The 23,190-nt window shown below is 38.9% G+C and overlaps 1 protein-coding gene across 2 annotated transcripts in view; it reads right to left on the minus strand.

Annotated features, from left to right (window-relative positions):
• Window positions 1–8,807: 8,807 nt before the first annotated feature.
• Window positions 8,808–23,190, minus strand: part of LOC139119738 (dual oxidase maturation factor 1-like) — a 32,353-nt gene continuing 17,970 nt past the window's right edge. The window contains exons 2-10 of one of the 2 annotated variants that reach the window (XM_070683613.1): window positions 22,440–22,732; window positions 22,099–22,302; window positions 16,397–16,454; window positions 13,864–13,998; window positions 13,490–13,588; window positions 12,994–13,147; window positions 12,537–12,748; window positions 12,029–12,252; window positions 8,808–11,018 (exon numbers count right to left, since the gene is read on the minus strand). In XM_070683613.1, coding sequence (XP_070539714.1) covers window positions 10,902–11,018; window positions 12,029–12,252; window positions 12,537–12,748; window positions 12,994–13,147; window positions 13,490–13,588; window positions 13,864–13,998; window positions 16,397–16,454; window positions 22,099–22,266 — 1,167 coding nt within the window. In that variant the 5' untranslated portion in view covers window positions 22,267–22,302; window positions 22,440–22,732 and the 3' untranslated portion in view covers window positions 8,808–10,901. The remainder of the gene's footprint in view (window positions 11,019–12,028; window positions 12,253–12,536; window positions 12,749–12,993; window positions 13,148–13,489; window positions 13,589–13,863; window positions 13,999–16,396; window positions 16,455–22,098; window positions 22,303–22,439; window positions 22,733–23,190) is intronic. The other variant, XM_070683614.1, reaches the window with a different exon arrangement.

Genomic DNA, 23,190 nt, shown 5'->3' on the forward strand with positions numbered 1-23,190 from the left:
TGCTTTACCTTGATATTTGTCAGCTTTCAGTCTCAACAATGTCCATGGACTGCCTATTGTCAGTTGCTATCATGTGCGTAAGCAGAATTTTTTGTTTTAGAAAGATTGCAGAATTCATCCTTCAGATTATGTTGAGAAACCTAAAAGTTGTATCTATTACACAGCTTGAACTTTCTATCTTGTGCAACTGATATTGATAATACGGCAGAATTAGGTGCATGCTTGACAATGAATTATATATTGTTCTGTTCAGTTCCTTAACATAATCTTCCAAGCACAATGGGAGTCTGGGGATGACCTACAGGTCAGTATGTCAGAGTAAGAATAAAGTATCAAAAGTGCACAGTATGCAGTATCAGAGAAATGCTGGTAATTAAGTCATCAGATGAGATAGCTGTATTTATTCAGTGAGAAGCATGAAAAGTGTGACAGTGCCGAATGAAACATGGCAATTTATGGTATTTCTCCAAGCGAGTCTTCACTCTACAAATAAGATGTACTACATTTTGTTGAACAGAATTTTGATCATTGACTCTTGATCATGTCATTTGTAAAATCAAAGACATGTTTCTTTCCAAGTATGAAAGAGCATTGGAGGATTAGATTTTTGCTGGTTTCAATCTCAAGCTTAGAAGGTACTGGATTGGCCTGGAGAGATCAGTTTCTGTTACTTTGGGTCACCCCTTCTGTGTAGAGGAACTTACTGTGCCACAAAATAAGTTTGTAGCAGTGCTGTACCGAAATTGTGAGGCAATGGCATTTGCAGTGTGCGAATTCTGTGTACCATGAGAAGTTTGAATCACAACCAATCACGGCTAGAAGTTAAGATGCTTTTTCAGACATTGCTTTTCTTGTTGCCATACAGTCAACCATGCATGGTAAACAGTCAGCTATATTACAAAAGTGACATAGCATTTTGTGAACATAGAGGGCGCACCAACGTCTCATCACATTTCGATTCAACGTAAACATTTACTGCTGTCACATTCTGAATCAGCTACTGGTGTCTTCTGTGTAGGCGTTACAATTATTCTGTCATTACACGATTGAAAAAATTAACGATGGAATGGTAATCTACATAGTACTTTCTCATAGAGAGAAATTTTGATAAAACGTTACAAAACTTACAAAAAACTAACGTGAAGCGTTTATCGTTGAATGTTTTAATTGCATCAAATTTGAAGGGTAATAATACACAACCATGTTTAGCCTGGCATTTGAATTGTTCAGGTGGAAGAATTTCCACTCGAAAAGGAAAATTTCATCTTCTTCATGTGTCAGTGTGATGCTAGTATTGTTAGTAACATTGTGCAGCCGAACGGTTTTTAACGTTCGTCACATACACACACTATATCCTAGCATGTTGGCGTAATCATCTGAAGCAAAGGCATGATAATTTCGAAATAGTTATGTCACAGTCTTACATTTCTCACATCGAACGTTTATTTTCCATCTAGTACCGAGTGACACGAACAGGGTTTTATGATACTGATTTATGTTGTAATATCTCCCACGTCAGCATTTTACATGTAAGCATCTTTAATTTAAGAAAGTGGCGCGATTGTACACATGTTCAATGCGTTATGATTCAAGGTGACAATCCAGGTGGCAATAAAAGTGCCGACAATGACTGTAAGTTTGCAGAGTCAACATATCATGAAGGAGTCAGCATTTCGTTGTATCACGAGATGGTGTGTCAATAGAATACAGTGTATATTACCGCTAGAGTAAAGGCAGATTACGTAAGAGAGTAAGCTGAAAATTGTGATAAATGAGAAATGACATTGATTCAGGGGGAACGATGGGGGACGATGAGAGACGATGAAGAGAGAGTTGAAGTTGTAACTCGGGCTGGGTTCCCGTACAGTAAATAAAGCCATCAATCTCAATTCTACCGGCGTGTTCGTCTTCAGTTATACAAGTATTACGGTCCCGTGTTACCTCTGATATCTGGCAAGGACTGGACAATATACGAATACTGTTCGCAACAGACAGCTTGAGGCTATTCCCCAGTAAGACACAGAGTGAAGCTGGACTAGAGTTGCGACAGTTACATGAAATAGTGAAATGTAGAAAGTCTCTGCTGTCGACGTTTATATCCCTATTAATTGCACAAAATAATATAAGCAAAGCCTTACACACTCAAGGCTGACAAAAAGTAAGCACACATTAGTCGGCATCCATATTATTATTTTTCGACAAGAAGGGCTTTATTTTTATGCGTTGCCCTTTTCACTAAAATCCATGATGCAATAACAGTACGTAATCACAAGTGCCAAACTGCGCACACGTCTGACTTCGCACATCGTTCAGATTATCTCATTTCTTTAACGTCAACATGTTGTTAAATCTTTGTTAAATCTTAAAAACTCCCAGGGCTTAACACTGTTAAAGCGCAGTGGTCGTCGCGCTGCGCATCCTCCTGAGGGGGTCCCCCTCTGTTGTAAACAAATCCAAGAACGCCGCACATGTTACGGGTTGATTATTGTAATGTTTGCGATATTGCCGCTTGTAAAAATGGCGGTTGATCTGTCACAAGCATACCAACTAACCAAATGTAACACGCAATAAAAGGTACGGTCAATTAATCTAAGTTAAATATCTGCTGAATATTGAACAATAATTGCACGCTGGATTGAGATCACATTTGCTCATGATTTTCTTGAATCAGTTGAATGGGGCTCGGCTACTGTTATCGCTCAAGCCATAGAGCTAGACGTACGCATGTACGCATGTATACGCCAACAGATTATCAACGACCGGGCTCTAGTTTTCGACATCGCTAGCAAGGACGAGAGCTTTCATTTCAAGAGGCCCGACAGGAGTACAAAGACAACAACCCAAACTACAGAAATCTACAGCTCCCAGAGCAATGCCCGCTGCAGCAAGAAGCATCTCTGCATCTGTTCCGTTCCGTGCTCTGTATGAACGTCCGTGTCAAACCGGGTATATGGCGCGCTACACTCTGCTGTGGAGAATCCAACTCAACTACAAAGTTTACCCCGTTTGGGGGTGCAAACGAGAATTCCGAGTACAGGTATCAAGTCAAGCGAAGGACCTTTCATAGGTCTTCTTGTTATGTGGGGGTTATCTCACTTGAAAGAGGATTCAGACCTACCCGGTAATCAGGAGGTACAACAACGAAGTTTGCCCAGCACCGGTAGGCTTACACCAGCTAGCGGTTGGATCACTGCCATGACCGTGCACAGGACCGGGGCACAGGATCTCTCGATACGTCTATGCACGGTGTATAGCCGTGCAATTTTCCTGCCAAATGCCGCGAAAACCCGCTCGTTTTGTCTATTGTTTCCTGTCATTTTACTATTTCTTACCACGTAATACTAGGAGAAGTAAGACATGGTGATCAACAGTTGGTTGTGGGCCAAGTCGTCGCGGGCCGGTACGTGTGGGACCGGATTTTCTATATCCGTTTACGTCAACGAGGTGACCGTCTCCCAACAACATCTCCCGTGTCCTGCTCTGGCTTGCCGATCATGGTCTTGAGTGTAATTTTTGTGTTAGGCATTGTGCTTGTTACTGGTCTACATATATAGGCAATGTTGATTATTCTAGTTATGCATTTTCACTGTACTGTACATAGCATTGTGTACAACCAGCGTGATCGCGCGCGATCAAACCTTTTTGTTCACTGTGTCTGCGTGCAGTAAACTCAGCGACATAATGTGCTGAGTGTAGTGTCCCAATGTTCGTAGCTATACACGAGTTTATAGATAGAAATACACCACTGAAGTTCGTTTCCGATCTCAATATTTTACATGATGATGGCTTACATGATGTTGAGTCTTACAAAGGCCTTAACAAAGTGGGGGACTGCTCCCATCTCACTCCTATTGAAGTTGAGAAGACTTATTGTTTACAAAAATTTATGTTTATCAACAAAAAAATCACGCACGCGCAGCGCGACGACCACTGCGCTTTAAGTTTACTTTCCCCCCAAAGGCACTTAATGAGATTGGAGACACGTGTGTACGCATGCTTATTTCCTTGTATCCAAAGAACAGCTAGCCAACCGTCGAGGAGCGCAGCACTACCAACGTTAACTCAAAGCCTTATTTGTCGAAAATGTATGGTTTAAGTGATTTATAGGTGTATAGATTGTGCTCCTGAATTCACTGTGAGCAAATATTCAAAATATGTCTTCAAAATATATCACAATGAAATTTTATACCATTTCCTGCATGCCCCTTTTATCACGACCGAGTTGCTGCTCGACGACGACTGGAGAGCCTGTAGTTTAGTTGTTCACTAAAAAAAATACTTCAAATGGTCAACATGATGTGTGTGCTGATAACCTTGTTTGCCTAAAGGGTGTATGTATGACACACGTTTTCCGTTCAATCGTTGATTTACGTCAACAGTGGCTGCACAGATACCTGGACAGATGGTATGAATCGTAGACCTACCAAAAAACAAGAAAATTTAATGAATATTGTGTTCGGAAGTCTTGTGTTGTAGTGAGGGTCTTAAAACCGATATTTTATTACTTTTGTCGCTAGACCTGTTACTCTGAAACATTTGTGTTTGTTTCATACAAACACACATACATACATACATACATACATACATACATACATACATACATACATACATACATACATACATACATACATACATACATACATACATACATACATACGTACGGTTCAATATTTTAGCAAGACCTGTGGGAGATAAACCACTAAAAATTGGGAGAAAAGTCCCCAATTGACTAAGACTTACATAAAAACTCTGGAATATGAGAAACACTGCTCGTAAAGACTCATAATTTATTTGTGTTTAATGATGGACTCTTTTTCCTTTAGGTCCTCTTGTTTGTTTGTGTGTGTTTGTTTTTGTACTTAATGACACTGCCTTTTCTGCAGTTTTTGCTTTTTTAAAACCGTTTCAAAGGTAAATACATACATACATACATACATACATACATACATACATACATACATACATACATACATACATACCCCTCATTCGCACATAAACTGTGACACCTTGTACTATGACACTCTTGTATTCTCACTTCGTTTGTACCTGAATAACACCACATTACTGGTATTTGTCGCTATCGATGGCATATCTTAGGTCGCAATACAATGGACCATTTATGTAGTTTGAGTATTGCTCAAGTCCCTGGACAAGGAACTAAAAATGACGTAGTCGTGTGTAACACGAGGAGCATGACGCTATTGTCAAAATTAGGGACGGTGAAAGTTTGCTGCTCTGGAATCCCGGGGCTGGAATTAGAACGAATTCGTGATGCATTTTCTCTTTCTCATCACGGTTTACGCAATCAGAAGGGGATTAATTAATTACTGATACTTTAACTAAAATTGGCCGATCAAAACTACAGATACAAGAAAACAATCATAGACAGAACGGAATAGCGTAATGCTGCAGCTCAAGTCTTCCGCCTTTGTCCTGTGTTTTTCTCCTGTGTGAAAGTTTTGTGAGCTTGGTTGAAAGGTAGTCAATTTCTAAAAATGCAGAATATGATTACGAAAGTGTACTCAATTGCCATTGATTTACACAAGATGGGCAAAACAAGGCACTGCAATTTCCTCTGGAGTTAAACTTTCGAGTTTACTCAGAGATATGGGAAAGGAAATGGAAAGGATTGTGTTTAATCTACGAGATTGGACGTATTTGATCGCGTGACTTTTAAATTCAAGACAAAGAATAATATCGGAATTCTTCGGTAACCACTTTCAATAATTTGATTCATCACGATTCATGATAGTTGATAACGTCTGGGTACAGTTTTCGTGAGTATGTGTTGCAGGTGATATCAAGCCTTCTTGTGCAGTCCCTGAAGCAAATTTGTCGAGTCCTACTGTATGATTAAGCAAAGTGGCGTTGTTTGTTGGCCAGTGTCTCTAAATGAGTTCTGGTCTACCAGATGTTTACACCATGAAAAAACTTGTAAAGAAACACCATAGGACAGACACCGCGGCGCTACCATGTCGCCACTCGGTCGAACCGACATTCGTGTCACACAATGTGCAGTATTTTCAGAATTATGGAGTTGAATATGTTCAAATGTTGTTAATAACTTGCTAAGAGTTTGTTTGTGTGAAGGTAACATTTGTTTTTATAAGAAAATACCTCTGAACATTGGCATCTTCAATGCATCGTATTACTTCTATCAATCGTTTATCGTACTTTATTTAACTCTTTGGCAACATGGTTACTCATACTGCAAGAACGCAGAGTTATTTTAAATGCTCACGACAAAATTGATCGATGTTCAAATCATTGCCTCGCATGAGTGACAATGATTGGAACAAGGAAATGTTTCGAACAAGGAAATACAGCAAGTCTTCACCTGAGCAGATATGCTTGAAATATGAAGCCTAGAAAACAAAGAATGTCTAAAAATACTCGTAAAATCCAGCCACTTTTAGATGAAGAGTTGAATGTTCTTGTTTGTTCCGCGACAGTGGTCAGTTTCGTGTCCCTAAATGACCTTTCGTCGTGATATTTTCCCGGATACACCCCAACAAGATCGATTGTAAGAGCAAGCCATGCATCAGCGAATATATTGTGCAGCCATTTTAACTAGCCCAGTTCGGAATTTTCGTCAGGAAGATGCTAAATCTTAAACATTGCAAACTAATAAAACAGCAATGACACAAGGGCGAAAATGGCAGCTAACAACTACTGGCCTCGATTGATGGAGTTTTTCTAAGATGATGCTGTATGTGAAATGGGGAATATGTTTGCACTTACATGTAGGCCAACTTAAATTGTAGAGTGATTTTCAAAGTCTACGCCAACATTACAGAGATATCATGTCAAGAATTGGAACAGTCGTACTGGATATTCTATTCACTGTGATGTTGTATGTTTTCTTTGTAAAATTGCCGCCTAATATTCACAAATAAATTTGGTTGCTATGCCGCACGAGACAACTCCAAACAGTACGATATCAGTAAACTTCAACTCAGGAGATTTTAGGGTAGAATGCACCTCGAAAGTGAAAGACCAAAACTTTGGCTCAAATTTCGCTAATAAAACTTTCAAACATCTTCTTACCAAATCAAGAATAAAAATCTGGGGCCACCATACAAATTTTGGTACTAGAGAAACAAATTACCTAATATATACAGATATTTGAAATTCAAAATGGCCGCCATCCCTATTTTAACTCTATGGGGAAATATAAATTTTCGAAATACTGAGACGGTGAAATTTTTTCTTACTCTAAGGCCTTTAAAATGATCTCCCAAAAGTGGTAGATTGGAAAAAAATTGTAAAAACTAGAGAGTCCGAATATCTTTCACTGAGGTGCATTGTACCTTGAGTAGTAGGGTACTGTACACTTGCTTTCATAAGAGCCTCCAATTGACGATAACACAGAACACCTCCCTTTCGACGTAGCTCTCTTTTATTTTGTACGCCAAAATAAACCATCATTTTAGATTAGAACCCTACTTAACACAGTTACAAGGTGAGAAAAGAAAAGTACTCACCAAACTTCTCATTATCAATCATGATCTAGCAATTGAAAAAGGGAGACACACTGTTCCAAAAACCCCAATTACTGAAAGATTCTGCAATCAGTGTAACACCAACAGTATTGAAGATGAAACACTACTTTTTATTAGTCTGTCAGAAATACAAAGTCCAAAGAAAGAACTTTTTCAGTAAAATCAATTTCCCAAACGATACAACTGAAAGTCAGCTTATTTCTCTACTTACAAACAAGAGTTATCTTTCATCTTTTAATGAACAACTCGCAGATTATATTTTTACTTTATATAAACAAAGAAATGCCTAGTTATATTTATTATTAGCTACTATTATTATACTGTATTACTTTATCTTTGTTGAAGAAAAAATTGAACTTATTTTTCTATCACACTTTTATTGTCATAACTGTGATGTAAATCCTATATTTACAAGCAAGCAATAAAATATTATTATTATCATTAAAATAAACTTCCTGGTACAGTGAGTAGAGCTCATATTACTCGTTACATTCCAACAGAATAGTGTGGCGTATTTTCCCTCGCTTTATGTGACTTGAGTGTGAAACAATTTAAGTTAACCAGAAATACAGTACGACACTCATATTGGAATGATAATAGTGTGAATACATACAGCCAACCTGTAAAGCTGTCTCCAACTCTCATATGCTCTATGAATGTGTGACAACATGAACTGATTGGCTGTACGATGACATACATGATTGATTGACTATGTGTTAGTTAGCATTCATAAACTGAATGTAGTATTCATATTTTTCATCCCAGAAATTAGAGACAGCAATAGTTGCGCAACAAATGATAAATTCAAAAGTAAATTTTAACACTTGCCCCATTTGTTTGACTCTGACAGTTTTCTTGAAAGGGGGGGGGGGGGGTGTTGTATGGACTACCCAAGCAAAAATGATCATGATACATGCCTTACTACCATTGGGATTCTATAGCAGTGCTCACAGTGTTTGTAAAGTTGTTCGACTCCAAGTAAAAGATTTAGAAATTTAACACCTTGTTAACTATTAAGATACTCGTACAATGTACCATGGGCTTTCAAGGTTGACACAACCTACATTAGCCCCGAAAAGGAAAAATATGCTGTGTTCTGCAATTATTATGCAAAATTCAACCATAGAGTCTGTAACGGAATAAATTGCAGCTGTTTCTTGTAAATAGTAGTCGGTGTTGAATAAAAACCAGGTTTGTAGCCAGTCAAATGTGTGCATTGAGTGTATGAGCACACTGCATGGATATAAAATACCAGATCAACTTCTTTGCCCACTCCAATAATAATCAAAACAAGACTAAAGACTATTGTGTGTTTATTGTTTGGTTTATTGCACACAAAATCTTTAAAGAACATAAACAATTCTTGTTTAATATTTAAAGTTTAAGCTGGATTGCGTTACCTGTTTTCATAATCTTAAACAACACCACAAATAAATATATGAGACATTTCTTTCAAGAAAACAAATGATCATGTGACATATGATTCACAGAAATCAATACTAGAGTAACTTAATGACTTAAATCTTGAAGATTGGACTCAGGTTGATATCTTGTTAGCACACAGAAAATGTCAGAAATATCAAATAGTAGAGTTTTCATATCAGTTGGCATCATCGAAATAAATTAAAACATTAAATTCTCTTTCATCGTCATTATCGCCAAATGCATATAGGTGTGCAGTGTTCCCTTCCAGTCAAATTAAAGCCCATTTCATTGAGGTGTGCGATGTGACCTTTGACCCTCTAACCAAATTTACATGCCACCAACTCAAGAAATTCTCTCTGATACAAGAAATACAAGTATAGGGCTGACCAAAGAAGATTTCAAGATGTAAGGTAGAATGTGTCTCGGGGACAGATATTCAAACTTTCAAATTTTCTCATAATTTTCTAGGCTGCCGTTTGTAGGATCGCAGAAATTGGATTCTCGGCACCAAACTTTGCACGGTGACTCCTGATTTGTGTTCTTGATTTGGTAGAGAGAATGATTGAAAGTTTCATTGAATATGGTTTGAGCAAAAGTTTATGCCTTTCACTTTTGAGGCGCATAGTACCTTTCATGATATATATATGTACCATAGGGAGCACACAGGTGGCGTGATATTTGTGGAAGTAACATTCCATGAACATGACATGACTCGGTCTGTTAATATTATTCCACACACTGCATGGAATAGATACAAAACCAAGGTTAAACCTATACAGTGACGGCGGCGCTATCATCAGAGTTAGAAGTTGATATGGCCCCCAGTGATATGTTTGATGTTTTTGGGCGGATTCAAATCGCATACAAAAAAGAACCACCTTGTTCATAGAATGGTGAACGGAAGCAGAAAAGTAAAATGTTTATACAGTACGGGCGAGGGACTTTGAAAAACAAATTAACAAGACACAATTGTGGCATAACACGAGAAATGGCAGATTGAGGCAGACTATGACAAATGAGTTTATGTGACAACAGCAAATGTCAACCTGATAAACAGATATACTGCATACCGATGAACCTACAAGTTCTTTTGAAAATTCAGTTTGGATTCTAGATTAATCTAAACTGTAATTTCACCGGTAACAAGTAACGTACGCAAATACAAACATACAAAACTGTCTAGTGAGAAATGGACGGTAAGGATCTCTGAGTATAAGTAAACTGTAAAGAGGCTTATGTAATCCATGAATATAAAATATATGAAATTTGAATATGTTCGAATAAACATATTTTAATAAATTAATAACCAGCGACATGGCGGCATGTTTGTGCTTTGGCAAATCTCTTCATATCAACACAACTCAACCAATCCTGGTTTTCTGAGGAAATACACCAACCACTCTTGGTCTATATAACATCTGATTATATAGTCCCTCGATTTGGTTGATAATAGTAATCAGAATTACAATAATAACAAAAGATTATTCCCTCGCATCGTTTCAGTTGTCAATTTTGTAAAACATTGCAATGAATGGTAGGATTTCAGTCTCTGTGCATCTTCGCTGTTTGTTATCGTTGAAACCATAGTGCTCCTCGAACAGTGAAGGAACTGTGAAGAACTCTACTGTGCTCTTAAATCGGATCTGCTTCATTAACTAGAAAAATTCACATCGGACAGGTGCTCTTTTTTCGCTGTTGTCTTTAAGATTTAAAATGATGCAAATCGTTATTACGACATCAAAATAATTTGCATGGACGAGGTATGATGTACATGAAAAAGAAAGTTCAAGTAAAGCTCCAAGTTGTGCAAGGGACGGAATATGATTTTGCATCCTGATCAGAAATGAATTACAAAATAATAACAGTCATCACTGACAAAAGTAGATTGTTCTTTTTCAAATATCTTCAATACTAAGCTCGTCGTTCTGTCGGCTTTTTCGACTCGGTGCGGAGTTGTCGACCCTTCTAGATCTGTTACTTGAACCCGAAGTACTCGTACCTGTACGGTGACTCTGACTTCCGCGGCCTTGGAGAGACGTCTGTGAATTGAGGACCGACTCGATGACCAGAGTTCAATGACGGTGACCTCGACTGTTATGAAAGTATAAAAAAACCAAGAAACTGTCATGCATTACCTAAGATAAACGATAGCTGTATCATTCAATAATGTTTTCTTTATATTTTAAATTTACTATAAAACAAATACATTTTTTTTCTTTAAGTGAATTTAATTAACGTATCGGTCTAACCAATGCAATATAATGTGGACAATATACAGTGCTTTGAACGAATTCTAATCAGGGATAAAATTCAGTTGACACCAATAACAGTGAACATATCTTATACACAGATCGTGTTAAGAAAGTGAACAATTGCATTTCGACATTGATGTGGGATTAGAGCAATAAACTATATTTCACAAATGCAACGAAAATGTAGGAAAAAAATCCAAAGTTACAGCTAATGGAACTTTATATTTTTACTTAAGGTATCATACGCCTCTAAAGTGAAAGACGAATAAAATATTTTTTCTTAAACTTTCTTCATTCTCTCATCAAATCTAGAATTAAAATAAGGGTTAACCATGCAAAATTTGGTACTAGAGAAACAAATTACCTTACATTTACAGATATTTGAAATTCAAAATGACCGTCATCCTTGTGTTAACTCTATGGGGAACAGTAAAATTTTCGATTTTCGAAGAATTGAGACGGTGAAAATTGTTCTTACTCTAACGGCTTTAACATGATCTTCCACAAACAGTGCATCAGAAAAGAATGGTAAAAATTACAGAGTCCGAATATCTGTCCCCGTTGCGCAATCTACCTTAATGGTAACTTGACGGAATAGGGATGATGCTGTACTTTTAATTTGGCCCATAAGTATTTTCAAAACAAGCAGGGAAAGCGTCATTGATCATAATTAACTGTTCCACTTTGAATTATGACAATTGGTTCACTGCACATTACTCAGTAAACTTTGAAGGTAAATGGTTCTGTATCCATCGCAAAACGTATTCAGTTTCAGCTTTGAAAAGTGTTAAGGCGTTCCTTATTCACCTGTGTCATAAATCATGACGAAAAGGGGAAAATGTGACTTACATGTCTTGATTCATAGCCTAGGCTTCCTGTTTCACCGTTGAAATTTGTCATCTCCAACGTTGTGGTACTGGAATCTAAATCTCGCTCAATCTCGTCTAATTGTCGTCTCTTCTTATCTCGCTTTCTGAGTGGCTTGTCATAGTCCTCGAAGAAATCGGCAACTTTTTCTGGCCACAGTTTGTTACATACTAGAACTGTTGAGCCGTACACCAAACAGATAATACCTGCAATCAAGTTTAAGAACATGAAAATCTGTCAAGTAAATGCATTAATGTTATTGGGTCAGCGTTATTTTGCATTGTGGACACGAAACCATTTAAGTAAACAGGAGGATTCGATATCGCCCACCCCCTCTCACTCACTCACTCTCTATCTCTCTGTCTCTCTGTCTCTCTGTCTGTCTCTCTCTCTCTCTCTGTCTCTCTCTCTCTCTCTCTCTCTCTCTCTCTCTCTCTCTCTCTCTCTCTCTCTCTCTCTCTCTCTCTCTCTCTCTCTTTATCTCTCTCACCTGTGGCAAATGTGATCCAGAAACTCCATCCAAAATGGAAATCCAAGACTCCGTCAGCGAAAGGAATCCTTAGCATGGGACCCCATCTCAATATCCAGTACATCAAGTTTGCAAGCAACATCCAGATGCCAGTCAAGATCATACAATACGCTGCATAATTAATGACCATGAACAGGAGAATATTGGCAATGATCCAAGTCGGGAACGCCGTCCTATCAGATAAACAAGGGCGGAAAATACATTATAACATATGTTCCAAATTTCGTTTGCTCTTGATCGAGTGCTTATAATCGGTATTGCACAGCTATGCAAATATCGAAAACATTATGTAAAGCTGTACTGAATATAACTATATTGTAGACATACTTCCCAATTAAACCTTTACACTGGTATGAAAAAGCAGAAGTTTGACTTAGCTTCTATTCTCCGACCAAAATTACTTTTGATATATGCTTACCAAAGTAAAATGTGGGCGTAGTAACCAGACATACGGTACGAGCGCCCCCAACGCAAATTTTCTCCATCGATAGTGAAATATTCTGCAATCCATAGTATAGGATACGGCAGTCCTCGATACTGGGCTGCACGGAATTCCTGGTTCACCTGGCCACCTAGAAATTAGATATACACGTTGGAGTTAAATGAAGATGCTACGCTAGCAAAGAATTGGGCATGTTGATCGGCATGGCGGGTGGTTAAAACACACGGAAAAACTGAACTTAGATTTTTGGAGTCTCGAAAACTGCTTCAAGTTTTTTTTCGATAGCAAATTTGAGTTTAAACTACTCCGTCGACGTCTTTGAGATTTTTACGGGTGCAAAAGCCAATTTTGTAAAGGATTAGCACAAAACTTGTCATCAAAGTTTTTGTTACAAAACTGAGAAATACTTCGCAAATTACATTTCATCTGGTCTCATCAATGTTCATTGTGTCATACATGGGCACTGTCTTACCCCATGGTCCATAAAACAGTCTTCCTTGATCCCATGTAGGGGCCCATGAAAACCTTTCGTTGTAGTTGATTTGTTCGTTCAGTTGCTTCTCGGGTGTACCTATACAAACAACAAATAGAATATGAAATAGATATTGTCCTGCCTTGGGAATCTATTCAAATGCTTAAACCAAATTTTACTGTCCCTTCGTTGAGAGTCTGTTTTGCTCGAAGACATTACTGTCATACCACATACGGACATAGAATAATCATTTAGTTCCGAATTTCTTGCGATTTTGACGGAGGACAGTACTTTTTTTACTGATTTCACAAATCCAACTCTTACTCAAGCTAACTCTCTTTATACTCGCAAATTGACGTAAACTATACTATTACCTTTCAGCGTGATGTTCACACTGCGCAGGCCTATCTTCACTCCGACTTCAGCCTCGATGTCTTTATCTGTCGCTGCTTTGTATTCAGTCTTTGTGTGGATTTCCGAAACCTCCCACTCCTGGCCGAAGTTTGCAACTATACAAAGAAAGTAACAACATCGTTATACTAGATCTCTCTTTCTTGCATTTTACATTGCCCACCGGCAATTTTAGCCTTGCACAATTAACGTTTTTGTCGAAATGGGTACGTTTACGCAAAATGATAATTTATATACTAATTTTCCAGCATCACTTTGCCCCGATTACTGCAATCTCTGCATATATATACAGAGATGTCAAACATTTCCGTATCTGCACTCTCTGTCTCTCTCTGTCTCTCTCTGTCTGGCTCTGTCTGTCTGTCTGTCTGTCTGTCTGTCTGTCTGTCTGTCTGTTTGTCTGTCTGTCTGTCTCTGTATCTCTCTGTGTGTCTCTCTCTCTGTGCCTGTGTCTCTGTCTCTATCTGTCTGTCTGTCTGTCTGTCTGTTCTGTCTCTGTCTCTGTCTGTCTGTCTGTCTGTCTGTCTGTCTGTCTGTCTCTCTCTCTCTCTCTCTCTCTCTCTCTCTCTCTCTCTCTCTCTCTCTCTCATATGACTATGGCATTCTCTCACGTGCACTGCTCTCCCTGGCTGTCAGGTTGTCAATGAACCCTGCTTAGTTGAGAATACTCCATGTCAAAGTCAAAAGGTCATCTCATTTAATGCTTTCTGATCATGAAAAACACACAAAACATCATAACCATAACCGAACGTGTCTGAGAATCAATATCTCAACGACGATAAGCCTACATTAAACTAACAAATCTTCCCAAATTATGCTAAAGATGGCAATAAAAATGTCTGTACATTTAAAAATGTCATAGAACGTCCGATCCGTTGTCCCCCCGAATTCTGGCCATATGAAACAGTTTAATTTTTTTTCGTTTATACTTGTTTCCATGTACTCGCTTTTCATTCTTGAAACCAGTGGTAACAAGCATTAAGCATTTACAATTACTAAGACAATGATCATATCTGCCATTACTCACTTATCACTGGGTTTATGCATAGAGTTTAACAATGCTCACTCAGAGTTGAGGGGTCGGCTGCTGACTACATAGTCGTTTGACGTCACAACGTTTGGCCGCACATCACGATCACGTACTCATGAACAATACCTTATGACGCAGTAGTCACTATTTATAGTATGGAGATGCGACCATATATCTTGAAGCTAGAGAGTAGCTAGATTTAAAGATTTGACCCTTTTGCCGTTGAGCTCATAAAAAAGCTCCCACTCTTAAAAGACAGGGGCAACATTAACAATAGTCTGAATTGATTAAGTATGCGGCGGCATTGTGCATGGTTGTCAGTGGTATCCGTCCTAACATGGCCTAATCGAAACACCTGTGTCACGGAATTTAGGTTGAACGTTATGTGTATGTTGTCTCTAGTTGCAGAAATTGGCTTTCCTTGTGACAGTGAGTGGATAAATAGTCACTGCCATACCGACTACCAACCCTGGGGACGGATGTGAAAGTCAATATTCATTTATTACGCCTCAGCAGTGGCGAAAGTACACCAAGCAAAGTAAAACGTAACCAAACCGGTGATGCTAAGCATAAATTTTATTTAGATCTTTTTTTTACTGCGAAGTGTTGTCGAAAAATTCCAAAGCTATTGGCTTTGTGACATTCGACGTGCCTTTCAGAGCGGAAGTCATTCGGCTTAGATGGCAAAGATATAATTCAGTGGCCACAAAAAGGAGTTTATTTGCATTTACCCCTATCACTTCAGGCACATGTAGACAGTTGTTTGACCAGTCGGCCATTACAGCTAGACAATCTGATATGTCAGATAGGCAATCATGAATCGATTGAGCGAGTCTATGTCGGATTTACCATTGGACGTTGACAGTTTGCTGTCTTTTATACTGACGGTGAAAGCCAGTCTAAGTAACTCATCAGCTTTGACAGCATGCATTATTATCAATTATATCATACCAGTATATTGATGGCGCAAATACAGCGATCTGATTGGTCGAGACGCGAAAAGAACCGTGGTATATTGGCGATATACCACGGCTGGCATACGCGCGAGCTCTCAGCTCGAGCAAAAATCCGTTTTTTGACGTTACACGCCATAATTTTAATATACTGTTATGATATAATAGCAATAAATCACACCCAGCGACGATATACCACTCGATTTTGACCAATTCACTTAATATATGCACTCGCTATCGCTCGTGCATATATGTCGTGAACTAGTCAAAATCTCGCGGTATACCGTCGCTGGGTGTTCTTTATTGCTTTTATTTATGGAACGACGTCGGACAATATCAGTCAAATTAGCCAGTCACTCATCATGAATTTTAAACTCTTTGCCACCCTGGAAAACGTCGTGAATCAAGAGTTAACAAGTGAAACTCCTCTATTAGAGTTAAAAACAAACGCGCCATGCACGACAACAGTAAAAGCACAACGATTGTCGGCAGAAAAAAAGCAAGTATACTCACTCAGTATTATGGCACCGATGTAGATAGCCAGAAGTCCCCGAACAGCACCGTATATTCTCTGTGGAATAAATAAGATAATGAAAATACAGTCATTGTATAGTGTTTCTTGATTGCTTTGGCAGAAACTGAAGTTCTGTATTTGTATCTCATCAATGAAATATGTTGAATGTTTTGGTTCAGGCATTACGATACAGTAACTTCGAAGAAATCGGTAGCCAATGATATTTTAAAACTGCATTTTTTAAAACTGTCTTGAAATCAATGCACAAAAATCGTGGTCCGCTCTACGCTATTGCTCACTGTTCAGGCACGCCCCTAACCACTGTATCTGCTGTAGGACAAATGACCTTCCGAAACACGTGTCCGTCCCTGTAATTTATTTCCACTCTCTAGGGTCGAAGAAACTCCTCAGGGGATATTAGCTTTAATATGTAGAACGCTGTACGTGGAGGTGAGATGAATCGGTGGCAGAAACTTTATTTCCTCGCTCGTGGTTTTGCCGAATATATCACATTAGTACGACGTAATGGATCTGTTGAACACCTGGTGGAATTATCGCAAGGCCATGCGTTACGGTCATGCAAACGTCTGGACACTCGGCTGCAGTTTTCACTTTGTGTTCTGCACCATTTCAAACGAATACAGGCGGTAGGTTAAACTGAAAGTGGCATTCTTTGGGTGCACTTCAAAGTGATGCACTTCTCTGGAATGTCTTTACGCCATTACAGAATGGATCAACTGAGTTACTTTATATGCTGGACAACAGTATGACCTGACTAGGTAACTTTGTACTCCGTGAATCAGATTGAGATAATCCAGGGTACGAGCGATCCATGCCATCTATTATAATAGGTGTATAGAAAAAGCTCGTATGGCTATGACTGTGAATACTTTGGATCACTTACGAGTTCCCGGAAGCTGACCGCGAACTCCGAGAAAAACCAACTACTCACGTAGTAAACGGTAAAAGCGTATCTGTTCATTGCCGTAGCCGTCGTCGGTTCTGTTATGATTAGTTAACAGTCTCAAATCCAAATATCAATGTCATATTCGTTTATTTTACAACAGTTACAGCTACGGAACTTTGACCTGAGCCATGACGCAGACCGCAATCATTCAAGCCCTGCATCTGAAGAAGCGTATGTTCTGTAGGAGTTATGCCGTGGTTTGACATCAGAAAGCCATTGCAACATTCATTGTTTATTATCGCACACATACTTTGATCTAAAATGATCGAAATCAAATCTTAGGTTTCATATCTTCAAAGCAAAGGTGAATCAGCAATCGTGGATCAATAGCGAATCTTTGCGCATGCGTTAACCAGATGATTGGGAAAAAGCGGCTGAGTCTAGTTTTTTTGTGTTGGCAACTTTGGAAGCTGCTAAATCATCCATAGTTTACAACGAATTTAGCTGAGCCCTACCAAGTAAAAAATCCTCGCGACGAAAAGGGAAAAGCGTTGGCCTCAGTGTCAGGAGTTAATGGGGAAGGCTCAGAATTTTTGAAAAAAATGGAATTCAAGAGACAACAATGCCATTTTATGCACTCGTAAGTTATGTTGATGAATATGCCGTCAGTACTGATGTAGAATCGGGGGTATTACACTGCTCCCATCTTTGAACAGAGCTTTCTTTAGCTGTCATGGTTTCTGTGTTGTTAGGTTAATGACTAATGATGTAACCGACTGACAACCTTAAAAAACTGTGAGCTGTTGATCGGTAAGGCAAATACACGCGATAACTTGAGCAGAACTTAGAAGCCGGAGCTTCCATTGTGTAACGATGGGAGCAAACGAAAGCAAGAATATTTCTTTCAATGAATGCATTCGTTTGTCAAAGAAACCCGTGACCTGAATGGCCATGATACGCTTCAGAGGTTTGGCCGGTACAATGCAGAAAATGCAGGACGTATATTTTGCATTGCAAGTCGCAGGACGCTTCAGAACTTAACACCGTCGCCAAGAAATACAAAGAAAAAGAAAAAAACCCGAAAGACAGTGCTTAGAAATAAAAACGCCGAAAAAAGCAGCGACCACGACAACAACAACAATAAAAATAACAAGGCAGTATTGCTGAAGGCAATGAGTACTTGGGCCGTGATAGAGTAATTTTGAGGACAATATATACTACTATTCAAATATGGTCTTGAATTTCCTCCTGTCAATTAGGCATTTGATTAACTGGTTATTAAACGAAGCAATGGCATGACAACGGCAAAATATGTCTAGCAACTTTTGTGGAGTTTGAGGCAGGGGTTCTTTATTTATAGTGAAAATTGCTTAAACTCCGTAAATATCAAATTACAGCAAATTTCTTTTGTTCTCGATGGTAGATGTCTAATATTTAGATGGGCATATTTAGATTTCTACCCTATAGTTATCCCTATATACCAAAAATCGGACATCCAGCTCTATTGGCTTGCACAGAATTAGATATACGCATAATTAATGAGGTACAATATGTGGTGTCATAAGGTGTCCCATCATACCAAATATGAAGGGTGTAGCACTTGTGGTTACTGAGTTGTGGACAAATATATATATTTGAGGTCAAAGGTCATTGAGGTCACGTGACATTTTGTCAAAATAATTGTATTGCTAAGTTATTCCTATATACCAAAAATTTTTTGGACTAAAGATGCTATAACAGACCAAACCAAATGGGTGAAAATACGTTATGTTTCTGAAAAAAATCAAAATCTGCTAAACTAAAAGCGGCGATTCCGAGGACCAATTTATTTATTCCGAGCTGCCTGGCCTTTACAAATAATTTGGGATCTGAATCACTTTTCTTTCTTGCCATGGATGTGAGTGAGAAATATACGTAATACCAGACTGACAAAAAAAATCGCGCCTCGGAAATGTCGCCACTTATCGCGGAATGAAAATTGTTACATTTCTAGTATCAGGCCATAGGAAGTAAGTTCTTTGTAATGCATCCATTCACAATTCGGTTCCAGGGCAACTCATACAGAAAATTAAACAATGCCTAGTTAAATGCAATGCATAAAGAAAGATTTGACTTAAAAAAGCGTAGAAGTGATGTGTATTGTAAATGCCGTGTATTTTTCATGAAATCTTTAAAAAGAAAAAGACGTACAACAAAGGACTTAGTTTACTTGCCGTTTCGGTTCAAGCGAGGTCGCGACCTCAGAGAACGACATTCTGCTAACATTTTACGCGAATTTCAGTGGGAAAAACACGCCGGTGCGTTGCCTTATTTTCAGGAATCGATCTAATAGGAATATTTTTGGATGAGTTTATGTTCTGCAGCTCTCAATAATTTATCTCCTAATATCATGAACGTATGACTTGCACCTGCAGTATGATAGTCGCTCCATGCCGGTATGCCCCCTTTAAGCATTTGATCTAGCGTGACTTTGAAAAGTTTCCTAGGACTATAATCGTGTTCACCACGATAAAATTATTTGAAACGGCGTTGAAAACGATTTCGAAAATTGTGCTTTTATCGGCGGTTGAACTAATCTGAAGTGTGAGAAGGGCGAAAATGATATAAAAAAACACACATTTTTCATGCCCGCAACCCGCAAAATAGCGCATCCGGTTGACCCCTAGCCCTGCGTACGATGCTATGTGCTACAGCTAACACACAGCATCGTACGCAGGGCCAGCGAGAGAGTTGCCGACATCGACGGTTATTTACGAGAAGTGAATAAAAGACTGTCATTTTTGGAAGCGATCGAGTAGCTGAGGTAGGGTGGGATACGACTTGGGCCCAAGAACGCTGAATTTCGGCAGTAATTTGGCTTTTTACGTCAAGTCCCAAAATGGATTTGAAGTCACCGACCCAACGTACGGGTCTTTGCAGGGCTGTGGTGTGCGGGGCGGTTAGCTGTAGCAGAACACACAGCATCGTACGCAGGGCTAGTTGACCCCAAGTGAAAATGTGTTCGCGATCAAATCTTCCTATATTTTTTTCAGAATTTTCAACAAAATCATTGCTTCTTACATCTTTTGTAAAATATAAAATACTAAAATAAAACTGCGATGTGCCATGTCTCCAGATTTCTAAAATATCGTTCGTTGACCGTTCGACGCAAACTTGTGACGCAGTTGAAATTCAATACTGACCGCCAAATAAATGAGACGAGATCAGTCTAGACATCCTCCAAATTATCCAACCATTCGCATTGGAGTTCAGCTCGCTTAGAGTATCATAACATTTTTCGGCCTTTTAGATCGACCCTAATATCTCCCATTTAGGAAATAAATACACAAGCTACCTCGACAAACTTCGTGCACCATCCAAGACCAAACGCACTACAAATCTGTCTTGACGTCATCATCTCCTTACATGGTAATCGGCATACCGTATTTTTTAGGAAAGGGGACACAGAATACGTCGGAGTATTCAGTTTCAAAACGTATTACATTGTGTGATGTTGTCAAAAAAAAAGTCATGTTACTGCAGTGGTATAAATTACAAAACACAAAAGTTCAAATCAGTTTATTTTGGACTGGCTTTACCCAACATTTCATATTGTTTCTTATGCCAGATTTGACCACGTGCTTACTGGCGACCCTTTTCATGCAAATTTTGTGTCAAATGATGTGTTCCCCTGGAAAAACAAACGTACGATTTCTAAATGAAGGAGGCGAAATTTGCCCTCAAGACTCGAAACCACCCCTTATGGGGTGTACCTAGCTATTTTTAACGAGCTTCTCGAATCTGCAGCTCTATTTCGAAATGATGGTCTGGTTTTCTCAGCTCAAGGATAAGTGTTCTCCATCGCTGTGGGCGTTACTATTCTCAACTGGGGGTACAGTTTCCAGTCGTAATGTTTTTCATTGTGGCCGGGATATAAAACCTTTCCTTTTCAAACTCTCTCTTTGATTAACACTAATCCACATCTTGTCAGTGATTAAACATGTTTCAAGTTTAATGTTAAATTCTGGTCTCGAGCCCTCCTGTTCGACCAACCGAAATTACCCCTCCCACTTTGGCTCGTCCAGTGGGTGTAGCAAGGGTCGTGCCATCGCCTAGTAAACGGAGGGTGCATTAATTGTTGCATTTCGATGCACATTTTGATTATATCAGAAGATTTTGTGGCAAAAACTCAGATAGAGAAGCATTTATATTCACATCTCACTTATTCAAGACCGGCTGAGAGCAGCACTTCCATTCAGTTAACATCATTACGACATTTATTATGCCAAGAAAGATGAAGCCAATACATTTTGCCCTCCCTGGTCTCAGCCAGAAATGGTTATACCTTACAGTTTTTCCCACGGAATGAAAACAAATGTACTTGGGCTGAGGCCCAAGTACAATAACAAAGAAAGTCAGCATTTTTATGAGTTAATCCTGAAGTCCCTGTACTGCACTGTAATCTAAACCTTGTCAGGAGACGGGATACATTTCTTTCAAGTTCAAACTTATATCAGGGGGCTGTGAAAACTTTCATGCAAACCAACCATACGATGATACAAGTATAAATCTGGCAAAACAAATCAAAAGCCATTACAGGTAAAATATTGAATCTCTTCTATTCACGTATTCAGAATGCAAGATACGCCCTGTTTTTATAAGCCATCATTTTGCCCTTGTTTTTTACTAACGTTTATTCATATTTTACAACTGCCCTTGTAACCCAGCCTGTAGAACTTTCATAATTCATTAATTTTCATCCACTTCGACTTGCAGTAGATAGCTTCATCTGTGGAGAAAATCACTTTTGCTCACCTTTCTTCCTCGTATTCCGGGCAGAATCAACAGGTACGCCGTTGCTATGATACAGGTACAAAATATGAGGCCAGCCTCTAAGATGTCAGCCGATACAGCAGTACGGTTCTCGCCGTACAGAGTTGGTGCATCACCGTGGCGAAAAGCTGTGAAAAGTTCGTCAAGCATCGCGAAAAGTGGAAGGGAGCGGCACTCTTCTAAAGACTGCAGAAACCATACAGAAAGCAATTCATGCATCTTAAAGTTTTACATGAGGACATTAAAGATGGAATGCAGTTATGTAAAAAATATGATGAAAATTTTTAAAATCTCTGATATCTCTTAACAGTAGAATGGCTTACCTGTGTTCAATGTAGGCAACTGACGACTCAAGACTAATCTGGGGAAGCAGCCTTGTTTCAATGACATAAAACTTAAATGAGAACTCTTTTAGGTGTCTTATGTAGAAATGGGAGGTATTCTTTTCTTGACCAATCACATTCAGCGGAGAGAACCTCCTACGTCATATCAATGCCAGTACTCTATTGGCTGGGGAAATTCGTCTTGTTTCGTCACCACCTATTGTTATCAATGCCAGCTATGGACAGTCCCTGCTATCTCCATTATTTCCCAGACTCCTTTGCACACATAATTTCTAAGAATAAACAAGTCAACATTTCATTCCTACTGCCTATGATCAGCATCTACTTCCGTGTCTAAAATATCGTATCTTTGCGCAAGACTGTTTTATTGATCTTCCTATATCACAATTGCCTGCTAGAGAAACAGCTATGTCTCGTCAGTTCTCTTCCATTGCCCTGGGCCGATAAAAAGATCTACGAAGACTAGCAGTATATTTTGAGACACAAAATGATCGCCCCACCGTCCTTTAAGTTTAACTCAACTGTCTGAGTGAAATAAAGACTATCACATAAGACGACGCGCATGCCCAATCGCAAAACAACGACAATGGAATAACAATGTTCGCTATTGTTTGAGTTTGGAAGAACGATTCATCGGAAAGATTCTTTGCAATCGTGTAGATTAATTTGAAAGAAACTTGTCCTACTGATTTTAACTGATCAGTAATGCCGAACATGGTGAATCGATCCC

This window comes from Ptychodera flava, chromosome 20 (assembly GCF_041260155.1).
Source record: "Ptychodera flava strain L36383 chromosome 20, AS_Pfla_20210202, whole genome shotgun sequence".
In the NCBI taxonomy this organism is placed as follows: Eukaryota; Metazoa; Hemichordata; class Enteropneusta; family Ptychoderidae; genus Ptychodera; species Ptychodera flava.